At 41.3% G+C, this 19296-nt stretch overlaps 1 protein-coding gene across 8 annotated transcripts in view; it reads left to right on the top strand.

Moving 5' to 3' along the window:
* Nucleotides 1-1979: 1979 nt before the first annotated feature.
* PLPPR5 (phospholipid phosphatase related 5) overlaps nucleotides 1980-19296 on the top strand; it is a 121087-nt gene continuing 103770 nt past the window's right edge. Inside the window, exons 1-2 of one of the 8 annotated variants that reach the window (XM_082686481.1) lie at nucleotides 1980-2471; nucleotides 3101-3289. In XM_082686481.1, the coding sequence (XP_082542607.1) occupies nucleotides 2298-2471; nucleotides 3101-3289 (363 nt within the window). In that variant the 5' untranslated portion in view covers nucleotides 1980-2297. Of the gene's footprint in view, nucleotides 2472-2770; nucleotides 3290-19296 lie in introns of those variants that run through there. The other 7 variants (XM_082686483.1, XM_082686482.1, XM_082686485.1 and 4 more) reach the window with 7 other exon arrangements.

Here is a 19296-nt window from a genome sequence, read left to right as displayed (position 1 = left end):
AACATTCTAAACAAGTACCTTCTTTGGGCTAGGTACTTTACATGGTCTCATTTAATTGTCAAAATAAGCCCAGACGTAAGAAAAATTAGTTCATTTTGTCCCCAGAAAAGCTCGGACTCAGGAAAGTAAAGTAACCAGCCTAAGGGCACATAGCTCATGCTCTTTCATCCATTTCACATCATTTCTATGAATAACCAATCTGCTTAAATATTCATGGAAGTTGAACTTAACGTTGGTATCTTTATAATGTGAGTTAAGATTCAGTATTAACTTTGAATTTCAGCGTTGGATCATTAATCAACCATGAATCAGTCAACAATGCTATTTGACTGTTTATGTCTAATGTGGACAAATGATGGAGATGTTGAGGAAAATAATATCTTATTTCTGAGATAGATAGTATCTGAAAAAGAAGACAGAGCTTGTAGGAAAACTTATAGGAAAATGTTTAAACCTACGGAACTATGGATACACCCAGAATCACTTTGTAGGTCAAAAATTAGAAGGACGTGACTAGTTATAGATGTCAGAGAGACCTGAGTTAAGTTAAGGTAGTCTAGCTTTATTTCTGTCTACAAGTCAAATTTTATAAAATTTAAACATGATATAGGTGTTCACTATGTGCCAAACATAACTGAGCATCATTAACCCTCCCATCAACCTTGTAAAGTAAATACTAATATTATCCTGCTTTTACTGGCAATGAAATTGAAGCAGAAAAAAGTCAAGCATCTTGGCTAGGTTTCCAGAGCTGGTAAGCAGCAGAGCTGGGTTCTGGTAAGTAGCAGAGCTGGGATTTGAACCCAAGTAGTACAAGAGTTGCTTCTCTTACATTAACCTTATGCCTTCAATGTCGGTAGGAAATATTTGTTTACCTTAGGATGAAAAGATTATGATTGCCTACCCTTTGACATACATCTTATATGTGAACATACTTCACCATGGTTCTTGGAGGAATAAATTCGTTAGTTTATTCAATGATATTTATTGAATACCTACAATGTGGCACACACTGCTCATGCTGGGGACAGAAAACTGTGAACAGGACAGTCAAGGACCCTGCTTTGTCACACCCACAGTATTAGGCACTCGATACATGTTAATAATGCAGTACATGTATCTTAATTTCAAAAGTAATATGTGTTTTCATTGGCTTGGATCAGTTACCTACATCACTCTCCTTAATCCAAAGTTACTCTTAAAATCTACCCTTAAAAATTAAGATAATTTTTCCAAAAATCCTATTAAGTAGAAAGGTTGGGGAGATTCCTATGTACAACCAGAGGAGCAGCTTACCATCTTAAAATGATTCTCTGAATGGGACATTAAATTATGGACCTTTGTAAGTTACATTTTTATAATATGGTAAGCCACTCTAGTCCATTAAGGAACCCGTTTCCTCCCACTGCCCCAAATTGCTTATTCTACATATTGTTCAGTGTCTTTTATCTAGTAAGTAGTTATTAAATGATGTTTAATAACACGTGGTGGATAAGGTATCCCTCATTAAAGGCAATTTACACTGCCATTACTTTCCCAAAATACCAGTCAGCTGCCAAATTTAAACGACCTTATTAGCCTACCAATGTTGCTTTCTCCTGATGCTAAAGCCCCACCTCTAAAAATCAAGTACATCCTATTAAAATGAATGAATATTCTAGAAACCTGCTAAAGCAATCTACATTTTAATGAGACAGGAAGTGTTCTAGGAATATTTTCATCCCCTTGTCTCTAACATATGCTTCCTTACCTGCTCTCTAGAGTGGAGGGTGTGAGCAGTGTCCGGCTCAACTAAGATCCACCCCCACCCCACCCCACCCCCAAGTTTCCTGCCCAAGCTTGCACGCAGGGACCCACATGGCATCACGAAATGGGTTCTTTACATATAGGCAGCTACTTACAGAGCTATGCACACGCGTGTATGTCCATGTATGGGTGTGCTTCGTACGCATGTGGTGTGTGCCCACGCTGGTTTCCCTCTCCTTTCACCTGACCTGGGGGAATCCCGGCAATTCCCCAGAACTCAGGGAATAGCGAGAGGAGGCAAACAGCCTCTTTCCCTTCCCTGGTGGCAGGCACCGCTGGGTCCCAGGAATCTGCAGTGCTTCCTCTCACAAGCAGCTAATAAAGGGAGACTGACTGAAGCTAAGCAAGCGGAGAATACAGGACAGAGGAAGGGGCCGTTGTACAAAAGATGATGCTTCTGGAGCTACTGAACTATGGTTGTGTTTCTACATACAAAGCCCTAGGAAGCTAGCGGAGAGGCAAGAGAAACTCTGAATCTGAAACGCTCTGAGATGATTTTTCTAACAGTGCCTAGAAACCACCGCTTGGCGCGGGTCCTGCGCGGGGTTAAGGAATCCAAGGGAGCGCCGGCTGAAACTCGCAGCGCGGCATCCCGCACTTTGAGCTTCGGTGGGGTTTGCGCTCCGAAGACGCGTCCACGCTCCATTTTCCCAGGCGTTGTGCGGGTTTCTTAAACAGCCCAGCTGCTGCCTCAAAAAGGAGTTTCTAGAAGCTCCTTCTCTGCTGCTTCCCCTCCCCCCACCTCCCCGCCTTTTCTCGGTTTTTACCCCCGCGAGGAGCTTCTCCAGCTCCACTGCGTCTGCCCTCCGAGGGGCACAGGTGCCGCGGTCCCGGCTACTGCCGCCCGGTCCGCCGACGCTGCCTCCTTCGGGCGGGCCCCAGGGGCTTCACCAGGCGTTGCTGCAACGCGAACGGTTTCCCGCTGGGCGCTGCGGCCGCTGCCGGTCGCCCGGGACTCCCCGCCCTCCCGCGCGACCCCGCGCCCGGGCGGGCGGCGCTTGCGGCGGGCGGGGGGCGGGGAGGGGAGCGGGGGCTCGTCTGGGGGTAGCCGCCTCCTCTGCAGCCTGCTGGCGCCTCGAAACCCGGACCTGCCTCCGCCTCTTCCTCCAGCGACTCCATCCCTCCTCCCGCGCCTCGTCGTCCCGCCGCCCCCGCCGACGCGCCCCCGGTGGCTGCCTCGGCGGACCCGGGAGGGGGCCCGCCGCGTCCGCCGCCCGCTCGGCTCGGCCCGGCCCGGGAGGCGTGCATGCCCCTGCTGCCCGCCGCGCTCACCAGCAGCATGCTCTATTTCCAGATGGTGATCATGGCAGGGACGGTGATGCTGGCGTACTACTTCGAGTACACCGACACGTTCACCGTGAACGTGCAGGGCTTCTTCTGCCACGACAGCGCCTACCGCAAGCCCTACCCGGGCCCGGAGGACAGCAGCGCCGTGCCGCCCGTGCTCCTCTACTCGCTGGCCGCCGGGGTCCCCGTGCTCGTGGTAAGTCCGGGGTGCCCGCCCTCGCGTCGGACTCGCTTCGGTCGGCCCTCACCTTCAGGGTGGAGGCCCCGCGGAGGGTCGGGCGCGGCAGCTTTGCCTTCTAAGTTCCTCCAAGTTGTGGGCAGCCCCTTCCCCAGAGGACATTCTTTTAGGGCGCATCAGGGGTGGATGCGAAGGAAGCCCGCATCTCTCCCCACACGCCACCCCCGCACCCCCTGCGGTGCCTGCGGCGTTAGGGCGACGGGGAGGAGGATGGGAGGGATGGGGGCTGTGGGAGGTGACGGGCGGGGGTCGGGGCCGCGGAGGGGGTGAGCCCTCGGATGAATTTTTACTTCATCCGCTCGGTGGCCTTGCACCGCTGGCCGCCGGCTCTCGGATTGCGCCTGGAAGCTGAGCAGCCGCGGGCCGGCGAGGAGGAGAGGGCAGCAGTCGCTGGGGTGTGGAAGGGACTCCTGCTTCCCGAGTCTGGGCGCGTATGCCCGTTTTACCACCGCCGGCCCTTTCGGATGAAAGTGCCAGTGGGACTAAGCTGACCAGGGAACCCATATCTGAAAAAGAATTTTGAAAACTGCTAAAGGAAGAGGCTGCAACAGCAGTGCTTGCTGAAAAGCAGGGGCTTGCCCAAATGATTCATTTAAAGGCTGCTCCACTCTCTGGGCAGCTTAAGTCCTTCCCTCTGATAGCTTCGCTTAGAATGCCTTGTGGGTTTATGGACTGTGTGTGTGTGTGTACAGACACACGCACACATGTACATACGGATATACGTATGTAATTATTATGATATCAATCATGTAATAATTGACATGTGTGAATTCGGTGCAAAGTTACTGGTAGGAAAATTGGTGGTGTTTCTTCAGAAAACATTATGATTCTTCTGTTATTGCCATAGTATTGGAGGTGTCCTTCCAGTGGTAAGGCTCCTCTCTCTTTCAACACTCAACAGATAACAAATAGGAAATTGGGAAATGAAGAGGAAAGGGAAAAGGAAGTTTTATTTTAGTAGTTGAATGTGTAAATTTTAGCAAACGAATGTTGAGAATACCAGTGGTATCTACTGGATTTGGATATTCATGTTTACTTTGATTTTAGGGGAAGTGATTTCATATTTTTCCAAATAATGAGGAGTTCCTAACACACGTAATGGAATTCCAACAAGGAACTTCTGATAACTTCAAAGTAACTTTGTTGATCACAGGTACCATGACAGTTGACTTTGAATTCAGCTCCAGTATACTGGTTTGAAAAGTGTTAGAACTTGCACTAGAACATGTTTTGTTTTGTTTTGTTTTTAATATTGCAGTTTGATAAAAAATTCACCTTTGTGTTTGTGTTTTCTCTCTCCCATTTGAAAAGCTGAAAGAGGAAAGAAAATTTAGTCATTTTAGGGAATTCTTTTCCCTTTCTGCAGGTGTTGGGTTTTCTGGCACATGTTTTCTGGGAGACTGAATAGCTGGGGGATTTTTTTTTTTTTCTTTTTTTAAAGAAAAAGGCCTGTCACTTTCAGATCACTGGTTTGGTTACACCCATAACCAATAATGTCTGTAACTTGTCCCTTGGTAATTACCATTCTGTGTCTTATTTAAATGAGGTAGCACCCGTTAGATCCTAACCATCCATCGGTGGTGGCAGGTACCAGTTAGAGATGAGAATATATTGGCCCTAATATTGACTATTATTGATTATTATAGTTGATTATTTTCCACTTAGGAGAAAGCTAGGAGGAGAAAGGGAAACAGTCATTATTGAGTGCCTACTGTGTGCTGGGCACACGAGCCATAACTGCATTTATTCTCCAGAGCATTCCCCTCCAGATAACATTTAAGGACAGTGAGGATCAGATAATAAAATGGAAACACCTGAAAATAAAAATGGTGGGTGTGGTGTTTGTATGCCCATGGGACTGATGCCACATGCGGTGCTACTTCTACTACTAACGAAGAACGTGCTTTGAGAGAGGATGAGGGCATCTAGAATAAAAATTGAGGGGTTTTTAAGGGGTGGATCTGACTTGCTTTCCATGTTTTGACTTTCAGTTCTTTAGTTGCAAGAAAAGAATTGGGGTGGGGAGTCCATCTGAAGAGAAGGAAGTGTTGGATTTTAGAGGCTAACTGTGTTGCTCACTCGTCCTTGTTTCCCCTTCTGTTTTTACAATGTGAGAGACTGGGAACAGTAATGGTAGCCCTGCCTTTCCATTCCTCTCAAGAACACTGGTTCAGCACAGCCACTTTGCATGAAAATGATATTATTAGTAATAATAACACTAGTAATGCCCATCATTTGTTGAGTTCTATACCTTACACCCATCTAACATTTGCATTATCTATGAAGGCAGTTGTTATTATTGTCACCTAATATTTGCAAAAACTGAGGTTTACAAAAATAAAGTAACTTGCCCAAGGTCTAGGGCTAAAAATGTTATACTCAGAATTTTAACCCTACTTTGTCAAATTCCCAGGCTAGAGCCTTTTCTATTATAATGTACAAATGCAGTTCACTGATAAGTCATTCTTCTAAATAAATGCCTCAGTCTCTTCCCCCCATCTCTTACATTTCTTGGACTGTAGTGATAAAGGTTCTTCATGTGGTATATTTTTTAACCTTCAAAGTCATTTTTAAGTCTTTAGATTAATCTGAAAACTAGCTCTCTGCACTATCATAAGCTGTGGTTTTGTTTCATACTTGCTAAATTCATTTATCTAAAAATCAAAAGCAATATATCTTTTCAGTGTTATCACTTTTATGTAGTGTTGATTTGGATCCCAGGTCTGGAATCTAACAAATTTGGATTCAGATCCAAAGTACATCCTGCTGCTATGTTAACAGTTGGGAACTCTACTTGCTGTGTAACCTTGAACAACTTATTTAAGCTTGTTAAGCCTCAATTTCCCAAGTCACAGGATTTTGACTATTCAATTAGATATAATACATAAATGTCATCCTTGGCTCATAGTGGATACTCCATAAGAGATAAGAGAGCAGTAAATCATTAGCATTATTAATGAAATGATAATTCAGTAAATGTTTATTGAATTCCTGTTTTGCAAGCATGACATCAGAGTATATAAAGGAAAAAATATTAAGGAAAAAATGTAAAGTTATAAAGGAAACTTCAGGAATAAACCAAATTCCTGAGGCATTACAGCCTAATTTGGAAAATGAAGTAAATATGCCAAGGTCATAATAGAAGATCTAGGCTTTCAAACCCAAGCAGTCTGACTCCAGACACACACATACACACACACACACACATACACACACACATGCCACAAAGACCTCTGGTGGTTCAGAAGGGGACAAGCTCATTTTTATTTGGAGGGGTAAAGAAAGGCTTCATGAAGAAAATGGTGGCATTTGAGATGTGACTTGAAGAAGAGGCTGGAATGGAGTTTGAATCAGGACATAAAAGAAGCAGCTACATGGACAGCCACTTGGTAGCAGAAAATGCAGGCTGTATTCTTGAAACAGCAAGTGGTTTGTCTTGTTTCTAAGAGTGGAGTGTGGGGACCAAAGAGGGTATCCTGCTGAAGAGGAAGACGTGGGTCTCACTGATGAATCCTGGAATGCCAGGCTGAAAGTTTTTCTCAGTTTGTTGGGAACTAACTAGGGACATTGTCTGGTGGGTGGTGTTTGAGGACATTTTGGGGACAGTAGCATAGGGCTCTTCTATTATTAAAATACCTATATAAGAATTTTAAACTCTTTATCCTCAAGTCTATTTTGTAGTGGGAAATTGTCTGTTTCCCGCTATTTCAAGTTTATTTTGTACTTTAATTGTGTTTTCAGAAAATGACCGTAACTTGGGCTCATTTATAAAGACAATATTATTTGTTGTCTTGAAAAACGTGCTGGTCGGTGTGATCTGTGTAACATTTGCCAAAGACCACATACATAATTTATAGGTATACATTTAATTAGTGATCTTTGATTTTTCACTGATTAAAAGAACTGGTGATGACAATGTTTCCTATGCCCCAAATTTGGATATAGTGGCCATGAGTAGTTATTGTTCATTAGATCATTAAGCAATACAGGTGATTTGAAGGAGACCAGACCTAGAACATTCATCTTCATAGAGCCAGAACCAAGGCAGAGAAAAAAACAGCAGTGAGCCAGGCAGATTTGAATGTTAGGGAACATGTCTGATTCTTTATGTCTGTCTCCTCCAGAAACTCCCTTTGGACTCTGAGACTCAGGGATGCAAGTGCTACTGCTGCTGTCCCAAAGGGGTGGGGTCACTAAATGTGGCAGAGGTAGATGATGACAGAAAGTCATCTCGTGTCTAGAGCTCCATCTTGTTAGATCAATGTGCCTGAATCTTCCCCATAGACCTCTTCTTCTGTGAACTCATCTTTAGCGCTCACTTCTGTTTCTACTCCTGGGACACGTACCTGTGGCATGGTGAGAAGCACAGACATGGGTGTCAGACCAGCCCGGATGCTTGTCCACATTTCTCTCACTCATTCTACGTGGGACCTTGGGCAACATTTTCTTATTCCTAAACTGGAGATAAAAATGCCTACCTCTTAACCTCTAGGTTAAGACTTAACCTCTAGTTTAAGACTCTGGAGTCAGACTGCTTGGGTTTGAAAGCCTAGATCTGCCACTTCCCCACTGTGGGAACCTGAGCCAGTCTTTCAATGCTTTAGTTTCTTCCACTGTAAAATGGAGATAATAGGAGTGTTGGTCTCACAGGATTATTATGAGTAGGAGATGGGTTCCCATATGTGTCAGAGGAGTGCCCAGCTAAATAGGTGTTAGCCATTCTTAGTCCTCCCCAGGTTGGGATGATTAATCAAGTTAATCTCTTTAGGCACCTAGCAAAGTGCATTTGTCAGTGACTTCCAGGGCTGATAAAATATTAGAGGTGGACAGAGACCACCTAGGTCAATCCATGCAGCCACAAAAATTGGGTACTCTGAATGGCAAGAAGAGCAAAAATCGGAACTCTGTTATTGGCATCACATCAATGATTCTTAACCTCTGATGATGCCTCTTATTTTTTCAAGGAGACTGACACTAGCTAGTATTTCCTATGCAGCAAACACTGTGTTAGATATATTTAGAGCATTACTTCATTGAATACGCACCATGGTGTTTCTTTCTTTAAGCGTACGTGCTATCATTAAATGCACTTATAGATGAGAAATATGATATTTAGTGAGGCTGCGTGTCAGAGTTGTAGTAAATTATTTAAATCCATTAATTAACTTTTACCTTCAGCTTCTGAAGGAAATTTGGATGTGAAGAGGTTGAGGTGCCAACCAGGAGTCCCACATCGACGGTGCTAGAATCATCAAAGCCTGTGCCTCTAGTTCTCTATACCTTGATCCTAACCTGTTCAGGGGATCTTTAGAGATTTTTTCAGTCATAGCTATTCAGTACCAGAGGAGCCCAAAGTTTCTCAAATCTTTTATCCTCCAGTTCAGTTTTTCTGGTTTTTATCAGAAGCTTCGTGCTCCAGTGTAGATAATGGTTTCAATGTGTGGTGTAGAGACTGTTTTGTTTCCTGTTAAGCTTGAAATGTGGTGGAGAGGTGGGTGGCAGCAGAAGGGATTCAGAGATATTTCTGTTATTCTGATGGGAAGTCATGGTTCTTATCTCTGTAGCATACACTGACACAGCACTGCGGGGAGCTGCATCAGTGTGGACCCACCCTCTGGTTCTAGACCTGCACACTACAGTGAGGGGCCTCTTTTTCTAAGGCATGTTCCTTAAAATGGGACCTAGCACTAAATTTGGGGTGTGTATAGATACTATATATATGTATACATACATATGCACACACACACATACTTACGCACACACATGCACACGTTTTTCTAGTAAGAGCTTCCATAGCTTTATTGGGTTGTCACAGATATCCAAGATTCTCTAAAAGTTAGAACCACACTCTGTCCTTATGTCTCTTAAGACCTTGCTTCACTTAGTCTCATTCATATCCACTCATTCATATTTTCCCTCCCTCCCTGCATTTCTTTTTGTCTGTCTTTTTCCAAAGATCCCCTCTACTTTGCATACTGGTAAGGAGATGCTGATGCTGAGGGGAAAGCAGGGGCTGGTCTGAAAACCAGCTAGTGTTCCTCTGCTTCTCCTTCTCTCTCTTCCCTTCTTCCTCTGCCTGTCGTCCTCCCCATCCCTTTCTCTTTTTATCTTTCTGTCTTCTTTGTCCCCTCCAACCCCCATCACTCGGTTATCCCTGCGGCTTTTCTGAGCCAGTTACCTTATCTGAAAAAATGTGGACGGACTTCTTCTACTTTTCAGAGTTGTTGTGATAATCAAATAGGTAGAATATACTTTGGAGACAATATGAAGAAAAATAATGCAAGCAGATTATGTGGGTTATATATCCAACTGGTCATTGGAGATGGTTATGACCGCTCATGGCGTGACTACATCCCACTCATTTGTATAGTTTGAAACAAAGTTATGTTTCCAAGGAGCAATTATACCATCTGTTACTTATGCATTGCATCATATTAATTTAATTTTAAAATTTGCATTGTCCCAAAGAGACATTATTTGTATAAGTTTTAAATGATGATAATGCATCTACTATGTACTAGGTACAGTGCTGTTGCTTGAATTTGTCTAATGAGTAAGGCGTATTCACCGCCCTTCAAGAGTACAGACATTATGCATGAAGTTATAGCTGCAGACCTTCGTTTTCTTGTATGTAAGTTTGAGGTAATGATACTTAATATGATACCTTATAAGAATTAATATTAGCATGCATCAAGAATTCGATAACTGATAGCCACTCTTTTGGCATAAATGCCAATAATATTTATTGATAGTGCACAGCAAAATGACACCAGGTGTATGTAGTTAGTTCTGTGGAATGAATGAGACAAACCATTAACTTTTCACTCTAACCCTTTTATATAGTATATGCAGTAACTTATCTAGGGAGCTTTTGCAGTTCGCTTAAGCTGGTAAGTGACACATCTAGGATCTGAATCTATTACTTCAAGTCCAGTGTTCTGTTGGCTGCAGGCGGATTCCCACTAATTCAATTCCCAACATAAATGGTGACATTCTTAGAAGACAGAAGTGACTTAAAGCATATTGATTACGTATCAATGTGATGTTTACAGTACCCACATATTTGTTAATGTGTAGGCTCAGTTACAACAGACATAACAAGGGGATGTTCAAAGACAAAACTTCATTGGCTTTTAAGAACCAGTGGAATGTGCAATAGAACAGCTCAACATTCCCATTCATCAAGTTGAGAGGCAAGTTCTGTTCTCAGAGAACTTCATGGATAATTAGGAGGATCCTCTTAACAGACTTTGGAAAATCATAAAAATATCATTTAGATGGAAGATATTTTAAAATATGTGAAATGGAGTTCTATATTCAGTACTATTTAAACTATTTCTGAGAATGCCAGTTTTCACTCAGCAGGCTGGTTATTTTTTTAGTCATATTATGACAGATGTAGTTTGAAAATCACTGTCAGTAAAACCACCATTTTGTTGTTGTTGTTGTAAAAAACAGAATATGAAAGATTTTTTCCAGACTATGTGCATTGAGAACCATAAAGGTAGTCTTTTGGTGGGCATTTCTCAGTGAGTGAAAGTTTGAGTGGATGTGTGCATGTGTGTGTGTGTGTTTGTGTGTGTGCGCAGTGTACATACATGTATGTATATATATATGGTCTGGAGTAAACTTGGAATTTCTTATACGAATTAATTTTTATCTCCCTTGCTTCTAACCTCTATAATGCGCCCCCATCAATCTCTCCCTCCCCCAAAAACCCCAACTTTCTAGAACATTCTGCCATATTTGTTTAGATTTAGCACCAACTCCTCTGAAGAAATCTCTTGGACTCCCACATTCCCCTCTATGACTCTTTAGCCTCTTTGACAAATTGTGGTATTGTTTTAATACCACAATATTGTGCTTTATGTTGTATTTATTTTTATTCCTCTTTCCATCACTAGACTTGAGCATCTCACAGTCAGGGTGATGTAATCTGACTAAAGCTGATTTCATCATACCCAACTCTTCAGTTATTTTAGGTAGATAAGTTATCTAGGCACCAACTAAGTTTGTGATGACAAGATTATAATGACCAAATTCTGATAAGCATGCAGTTACTTAATAACCATTTATTAAAACAGGTTAAAAAAAAAAAGGCCATATGCCCTGTTCTGTAAGCTTAGTGAACTGGCAGCTCTTTATCCTTTGAAGTGTTTTAAGTTTATGAAAGGTTCATCACAGACAAGGTGGGATTCTGTACCTTTGCACTGACATGTTCCTTACAGAACTCCTTCTAAACCTATGTCTGGACCTGAGATCCTTTGAGAATAAGCCATTGGGGTATAGGTTACAGACCTCACTGGAGTCTTAACGGTTTGTTTATTCATTCAAGGATGGAAAGTATCTCCAAACTATTTTTTAATTAATTCACATAGACTGAAAATATTTAATTTCACAGATAAAGATTCTATTTTTAGCATTCATCATGCTAATTAAGTCATTACTTTCATCAATAATTATTTTTATATCCATAATGCTAATTAAGTCAGTTATTAATTAACATACAGGTAGCAAAAAGACTTGTAGCAGCCTCTTTGGATCAGGCTTTTCCTGATAAAATGCTAGTGACTTCCCAGGCCTTTCTGCCTCCCTGCCTTCCTCGTTCCTTTTCCCAAACAAATAAATATGCAGTGAGCACCTCCCATGTGTAGCATACCTTGAAAATAAGGCCCAAAGGGCTTACTTGACTTGCTGCAAATTCCAAAACTAGGATTAAACTCATCTTTCCCTTCTTCAAATCTTTCAGAGCAGCATCATGAAACAAAAGACTTATGAAATCATAGGTCAGTTAAATACAAATGTAGTCCTGTCATATCTATGTACTACCAAAATAACTTATGGCACTTCCTGTCTAAGGGAAACAGTATTTGTGTTGATAGAACCAGAACCTCTATTCTGAGTAAATTGTGTATTGTGTTTCTTGTGTGATGATCCCCTTTTTTTAGAGTGCTTTCAATAGCTCCAGCAAAGACTGTACTTTTCTATCAAGATTTTTTATTGAGATTTCAGATTTAGCTTTTTCTCACACTGGGGTGCACAGAAGCACTTTTCACACTGAGAAGCATCTTATATTTCCGGAGATCTCATCAAAGCAGAATGCCAAGTTTTCACAGACACCAAAATTGAGCAGTCTTGGATAGATATAGCGCACCTGGAGCCTCATCTTGTAGTTCAAAATGAATCCTTGAAATTTCCAGTTAAAAAACAAAATAATATCATTGGCTTGGTGACAGTGACCTCTTCCTTCACATGTGCCTTTGAAGTGTTGGGTTCGCTCAGTTACTAAACCGAATGAAGAGACTTAGTCAAAACTATGTGACAACACTTTTGGTCTTTCACAGAGAGATCTTTGTTTCCTCTTCCCTCTAGTTGCTAATCACATGATTATTTGGGGTTCCCTTTTTATTTCTCCTGGGGCTAAGTCTAGAATACAGATATAGCAATCCAGTAGACACTTTCTCCAAGCCACACTATCAGGCCTTTGCTGCCATCCAATTTTTGGAAAAGATTTGTGAATCCAGTGTCAAGAAGATGCTTCTTTGTAGCTGGGATTTGTTGGTCATGAAAGCAGCCTTAAAAATCATTTAGTTTCATTTCTTGATTTTCAAATGAATGGCCAGAGAGATTAAGTAACTTGGCCAAGGCCAGGCAACTAATGAGGAATGACACAAACAGCTGTCGTATGTGGGCACTGAGTACATATCAGGCATTGCAGTACGTATTTTCACATATTAATCAACCGAATCCTCCCATCACTGGAGATAGACACAACTGTTCTCTCAATTTACAGATGAGGACACTGAGGCACAAAAGGATGAAACAAGTAACCCATAACCCCACAGCAAGAAAGTTGACATACCTTGGCAGAATGGCAGATACGTGCTTTTAACACAGGGATGGTGTTTGTTCCCTTACAAAAATTTTTGCCATCTCTTGCTGGGGCTAAGGCCACCTGTAAGGAACTGTTCCACATAGCAGTATTAGTTGGGAGAGAGAGGCAAAGAGTATATGATTATTATGGTAGCTTTTTCACTGTTGACCAAAAGATTTCACTGAATATTGTATTTACAATGGGCACTGTCCGTGATAGTGAAGAGGTAGTGGCAAATAAGGAAAAAGAACATTTAATTCTCAGTTTGGTTCTAGATGTCTTTTATGCTTATAATGTCAAATCTTTCTTTTCAGAAAGAAAGTAAAACTACGTTTGAAACTTGCCACAAGTAGAGGTAACTAAAACCTACCCATTTTTGATGCACAGATTCCAAATTCTTATAGCAGGATATTAACATAACACATTATAATATAATTGAAACACTATATATAATTAACATGTAGCATATATACTGCACCCACAGCAGAGTCATTATGTTAAGTGTGGCAACTAGTTAGAGGCATGGAAGAAGAAATACTCAGTGATGTATGTGTGCATGTGTCAAGGAAAAGCATAGACATTTATATATTTGTATATTTTGAAGTCTTTATTTTTTAAGGTTTTATTTATTTATTTGACAGAGAGAGATCACAAGTAGGCAGAAGAGGCAGGCAGAGAGAGACGGAGAAGCAGGCTCCCCGCAGAGCAGAGAGCCCGATGCGGGGCTTGATCCCAGGACCCTGAGATCATGACCTGAGCTAAAGGCAGAGTCTTAACCCATTGAGCCACCCAGGTGCCCCTGAAGTGTTTTTTTTTTTTTTTTTTTTTTTTTTTTTGAAGGGACTTAGGAATACTCTTAAGATGATTGTAGAGATTTTTGGTCCAATCCTATAGCGCCATTTTCTGCAAAAGAGCAGTGACTTGAGAAATCAGTTCTCTGCTATGCTGTGCTTCATATTATTTTCCCGACTCCTCATTTCCATCTGTTTAAATACTTTCCAGCCTTTACTTGGGGCAACTGCAATCCCACCTCTTTTGTAACTCCTCCTCTGATGCTTACAGTCAATGGTGGTCTACCTTGCCTTTAAAAATCCTTTTTGAATAATAGTCTGTCCTCTTATATACTTTCTATAAAATCGGAGTTGCTGGTGTGGGATGGGGAGCTGGAGAGACAGCGAAACCAAATAAAAGGAACGGTTGCAATCATGTATTACTGTATGGAAACAGCGAGTGTTATTTATAGGATTGGTAATAAATTTTGAATATACAGATTTTAAGAAGATCTGAAATTAAGAGGAGAGAGAGGTTGGAGAGGAAGGAAGGGAGAAAGGAAGCAGGGAGGGAGGGAAGGGGGGGAGCGAAGGGAATGGAAGGGAGATGGAAAGACAGGAAAGACAGGGTGACTTACTGGCCTGACAGGCAGTGAGCTTTCCCTATTACTCTGCTGCTTACGGCCTTGGAGACCTTGAGAAAATCCAGTAGCTTTCAGGCCTCTGTGTCATTCGAGATCTGGTTTGGAAGGGTTTGAACTCCACCTGGGACGGAAACTGACTGACTCATGGCTCCTCAGGAGCCTTTTCTGTGTGTGTGAAACAAGTGTCACTATTAGGACGCTTTACCTTGCAATGAAATAAAATCTCTCTCTCTGATTTGTCTGCTTCCGGGCCTCTCACAATTTGAAACCAGATAGATCACCCTAGATGGTTTACCGATACACGAGGTTAATTGAGTTCTTTGACTCTTCTTCTTTTTATTTTTTTTTTAAATTTTTTTTTTTTTTATTTTGAGACTTAAGAGTTTTCAGGCTCACAGGGCATGAATTTAGGTCCCTTTTGTCATTCTGGCTCTCACGTCTGACCTCACTTGGGATGTGCTGTTTTTAAGGCATGGCACAGACCCTGAATGATGTCTTGCCAGTGTACTTTCACCCCTAGCAAAAACGTCAGAAGTTCTGCACACTGTTTTCTTTAATGCATTAGCCTTGGGGGTCACCAGAAATTCTTCCTGTGGTTGATTATCTCCTCTGTAAAGGGAGGGGGTTCAACTTTTCTTTGACCCAAACCCGCTGCGTGATCATGTACGCTGTCTCCCTCCCATGACCACAGTAGAGATCACAGAGAGGCTGTGGCATTTTCTTTCGGGTTGAAACTGATGTGGGTTTTCAGTCCTTGAGGCAGAACTCCGGGCAGCATCTTCTAATTGGATTTTCTGTCTTGCAATCAGATGGTTGTTAAAATGCTTCCACTGTATGTCACATATGCAGTGTAGTATACTACGTATTTATGTATTATGGTTAATTACATTATGAGTATTTTGGCCATCAAAAGATTATACATTCAGCAAATTTGTGTGGTATATCTTTGCCTCTTGCTCAACACATAATGGCTAATTCAGTGCCTCCAATGGTAGATGTACATAATCATTAATGTATTTTAAGAGAATACAATTGGAGAAGCAGGAAATAAAATTATTTGGGGGAACCATTCCTAGATACTTATGTTATAACGTCCAAAGTATTTTTCCAAATCTCAATTCTTAATGCTACTACTCATCCCTGATTTCAGATATTTTCCCCATGTACATTCATTTTTAATTTAATCAAAGTTGTCTAAAATATAGTTCAAAATATTTACTTCAAATGGAGACTATTTCAAACACCTATCATTTTGTTTTAAAGATCTTAAATATCATCATATTTTTCAGTGTCAATGAAGAGTTAAAATATACTAATTTCTGTAACCACTATTTCCCCCATGTCTTTAATTGTCCATAGCACAAAATTTTAAAACTTTAAATTGTCACTCAGTAAGCACTTCTGTAGCATATGCTCTTTCTTCATCAGGTGTAGCATATTCTGTATTTCAATACTTCCCCCCCTATTTTTTTAGAATGAATTGGTGGATTTAAAGAGCACATCTTCCATTCTGTCTTGTAAATCAAATAGCCAGTACATTCTACATCAGAAGTTTGTCTGTTTAGTAAGTTAGAAAACTTTTTTTTGATCTTCTGATGTAGGATTCAACTAGCTGACAGTTTCTTTTCTCTTCTCCCCACCCCCCACCAAAGATTTTATTTATTTATTTATTTGAGAGAGAGAGAGAGAGCGCATTAGCAGGAAGAGGAGCAGAGGGAGAGAGACAAGAGGGACAAGAGGGACTCTGACCTGAACACAGAACCCAACATGGAGCTCTATGCAGGGACTCGATATTACAACCCTGAGATCATGACCTGAGCCGAAATCAAGTGTTGGACCCCCAACCCGCTGAGCCACCCAGGCACCTTGCTAGCAGAGTTTCTAAATGAAGTAAGTCATGACTTTATAGTCACTCAGATCTCTGAATCATACTCTGTACATTTTCATTAGTAAACCTAAATTAAGAGTTGAGACATTTGACTCGATACATGGAACTATTTTCCAGAAGAGTTTGTTTCCATAGAGAGTGATAAAAATTAGTGGTACTTTAGAAAATGACATTAATGAGTAGAGAAAGATTTAATGCTGCTTGGGCAGGCAAATCACTTACAACTTCAATTAACTTCGGAAGGAACCAGGAAAACGAAATTAGGGTTTTATTGTTTATGGATTGCTTTTACTTGAAATTCAGAATTTCCAAGTTAGAGCAAAAAATCAGCCCAGTGCAAATTAGCTACTCACCTTATCCAATGGGAGCAAATGAAATAATCTGCTAGCAATCACTTTGAAGTACAATGATGTGGTATTCATTAATTCATTCCTTCATTTATCCATTACAAAACAGTTACTGAATTCTCCCTGGACAAAGCTTTGTATATGTAATAAATATTCAAAGATGGAAGAAAGGATCCCTGTCCTTAGGGAAGTCAAAGTTCAGTGTCAATGAAGAGTTAAAATATACTAATCCTGAAAACCAGCCTGGGGAAGGAAGGTAGAAGGAATGATGAGAGAGATTTCTGAAAGGAGGGGGCCTTACCCAGTCAGAGCAGTGAGGGAAAGGCAAGAGCATACATATAGAGTCATTTAGGCTGGAGAAGCCTTCCCAGGTTGAAGGAACTTTAAGAATGTCTATCATGGAAAGGTGTGTAGCACAGAAGTAATTAGCTTCAGAACATAAGGATGCAAAGTAGAAAATACATTATGGGGTGGCTCAGGTGTTTAAGTGTCTGGCTTCAGCTTAGGTCAGGATCAAGCCCCATTTCAGGCTGTCTGTTCAACTGGAAGCCTGCCACTCTCTCTTCCTCTGCCTGCTCCTCTGCCTGCTTGTGTGCATTCTCTCTCTGTCAAATAAATAAATAAAGTCTTTAAAAAGAAAATACATTATAATAATATGCGGGGATTCCCTTACTAGCATGAAGAGGTAAACCTCTGATACGCTTTCTAATCTCTTAGCCTCACTATCTCTGTCTGCAAAATCAGACATCTAAATCTCCTTGTCTTATAAGTAATTCTGTTCCTGTGACTGATTTTAATTTAGTAAACTAAAAGGAAAACACTAGAATATTGTTTTAGACTTTTAAAGAATCTAGAGAAATTGTCATCATATCAGCCTTGGCTGCCAAGTGTGTTCCAGAGTGCTTACATTTTCCTACTTTAAAATAAAAATACTACTATGAAATATACTTTTAATTAGATAGTTATTAAGAAGATAACCCTCTGAAACACTCTGACACACAAATTACATGATTTTCAACCATTATTTGCAACGTGGACAATGCTAAAATATCAATTATTAATAAATATGGAAGCTTATGTTGATATATACAATTAAAATTTAAATTGGCAAGGATATTTTTGTTACTGTTGCTGTTTTGCATTTTCTAATTACATAACAGGTGTGCTCACCTGTGTAGTAAATATCTTTAATCTCATTTTAAATTGGAAGGTAAAGTGAAATATATACATCTATATGTTGCTCTAGAAATTTGAGGGCATGATATCCCAGTTCTCTTAGAAAGCACGGACTGAAATATATGTGAAACCCAACAGTATTGTTCTTGGTACATGAAATTCATATTTTCCTATTTATGGTATTAAGGATTAAATGTTCTTGGTTCTTTTGCAAGATGCTCTATCCTTCTAAATTTAGTCATCTAATTAAGATTTCCATTCATGGGAAGTGACTTTAAAGAGCACATAAGACAGGCTTTTATACAAACACGCTTTGATTGGATTAATTGGATTTGCATAAATTTTATGGTGTGACTATGCTAGTGTCTTGGCTTGGTTCACTTACAAGGGAGAACTTAAAGGAATTGGAAAGAGAAAACACATGAAAGCCTGCAAAGGAGGCATGTAAAAGCAGTCAGGTTAAGAACAAACCATAAAGCGCTGAAGCAGTCCAAGCTTTAGCAGTATATAAACTGGTCAAGCCTGGAAAAGCTGAGCATCGGAAAAAAGATATGGGAGATTCAGGCATACCACAAGATTAGAGTGATTTTTACCCCCAGAAAATGAGTAGCCTCTGCACCTGACATGGGTCTAATGACAGGAACTCGGGGGCTGGTGGTACATTTAGGACCGAGAAGGCCAAGGCGAGGAGGGCAGCTTGGACAGGCAGGCAGGCTTCTGGGAAGTAGCTCTCATAGAGAGTCACTTGGTCACCAGAGGAGCGTGCTGCCCCAGGGACCGAAGAGATGGTGGCCTGGAGCTGGGACAGGGAAGTAGGGCAGAGGAAGGCCATATTTAGGAAGCAAAGATGTGACGTGATAGCATGAAGGTGCACTCAAGTAAGGCAGGGTGAGCTAGTGAGAACAGGCAAGACCCAGGAGGAAGCGGGGGCTGAGGGACACAACAGGGTGGTGAGATGAGGCCCCAAGGCCCACGATCCTGGGAGTCAGCAGCACACATTAGGATCCGCAGCAGCCAAGACCAGGAACCCTTCCCAGGAGACAGCCATCAGAGCTCAGAAATAGATTCTGAGCGGAGTCTAAACAGATAAGGGGCAATGGAATTAAGAAAGCATTGGTACAGAACCAAACTTTGGACCTTGCAGCTACTAATGCAGAAGTGACCTGCAGAGCATTCATTCTGCTACTCACGCATTCATTAATAATAATGTGACATTGGCAATAACAACATGACCCCTTACATTTGTGTAAAGCTCTGTTGTTCACA

The sequence above is a fragment of the Mustela nivalis genome (assembly GCF_964662115.1).
Source record: "Mustela nivalis genome assembly, chromosome: 10".
In the NCBI taxonomy this organism is placed as follows: domain Eukaryota; kingdom Metazoa; phylum Chordata; class Mammalia; order Carnivora; family Mustelidae; genus Mustela; species Mustela nivalis.
This window is presented reverse-complemented; position numbering and strand designations above follow the sequence as displayed.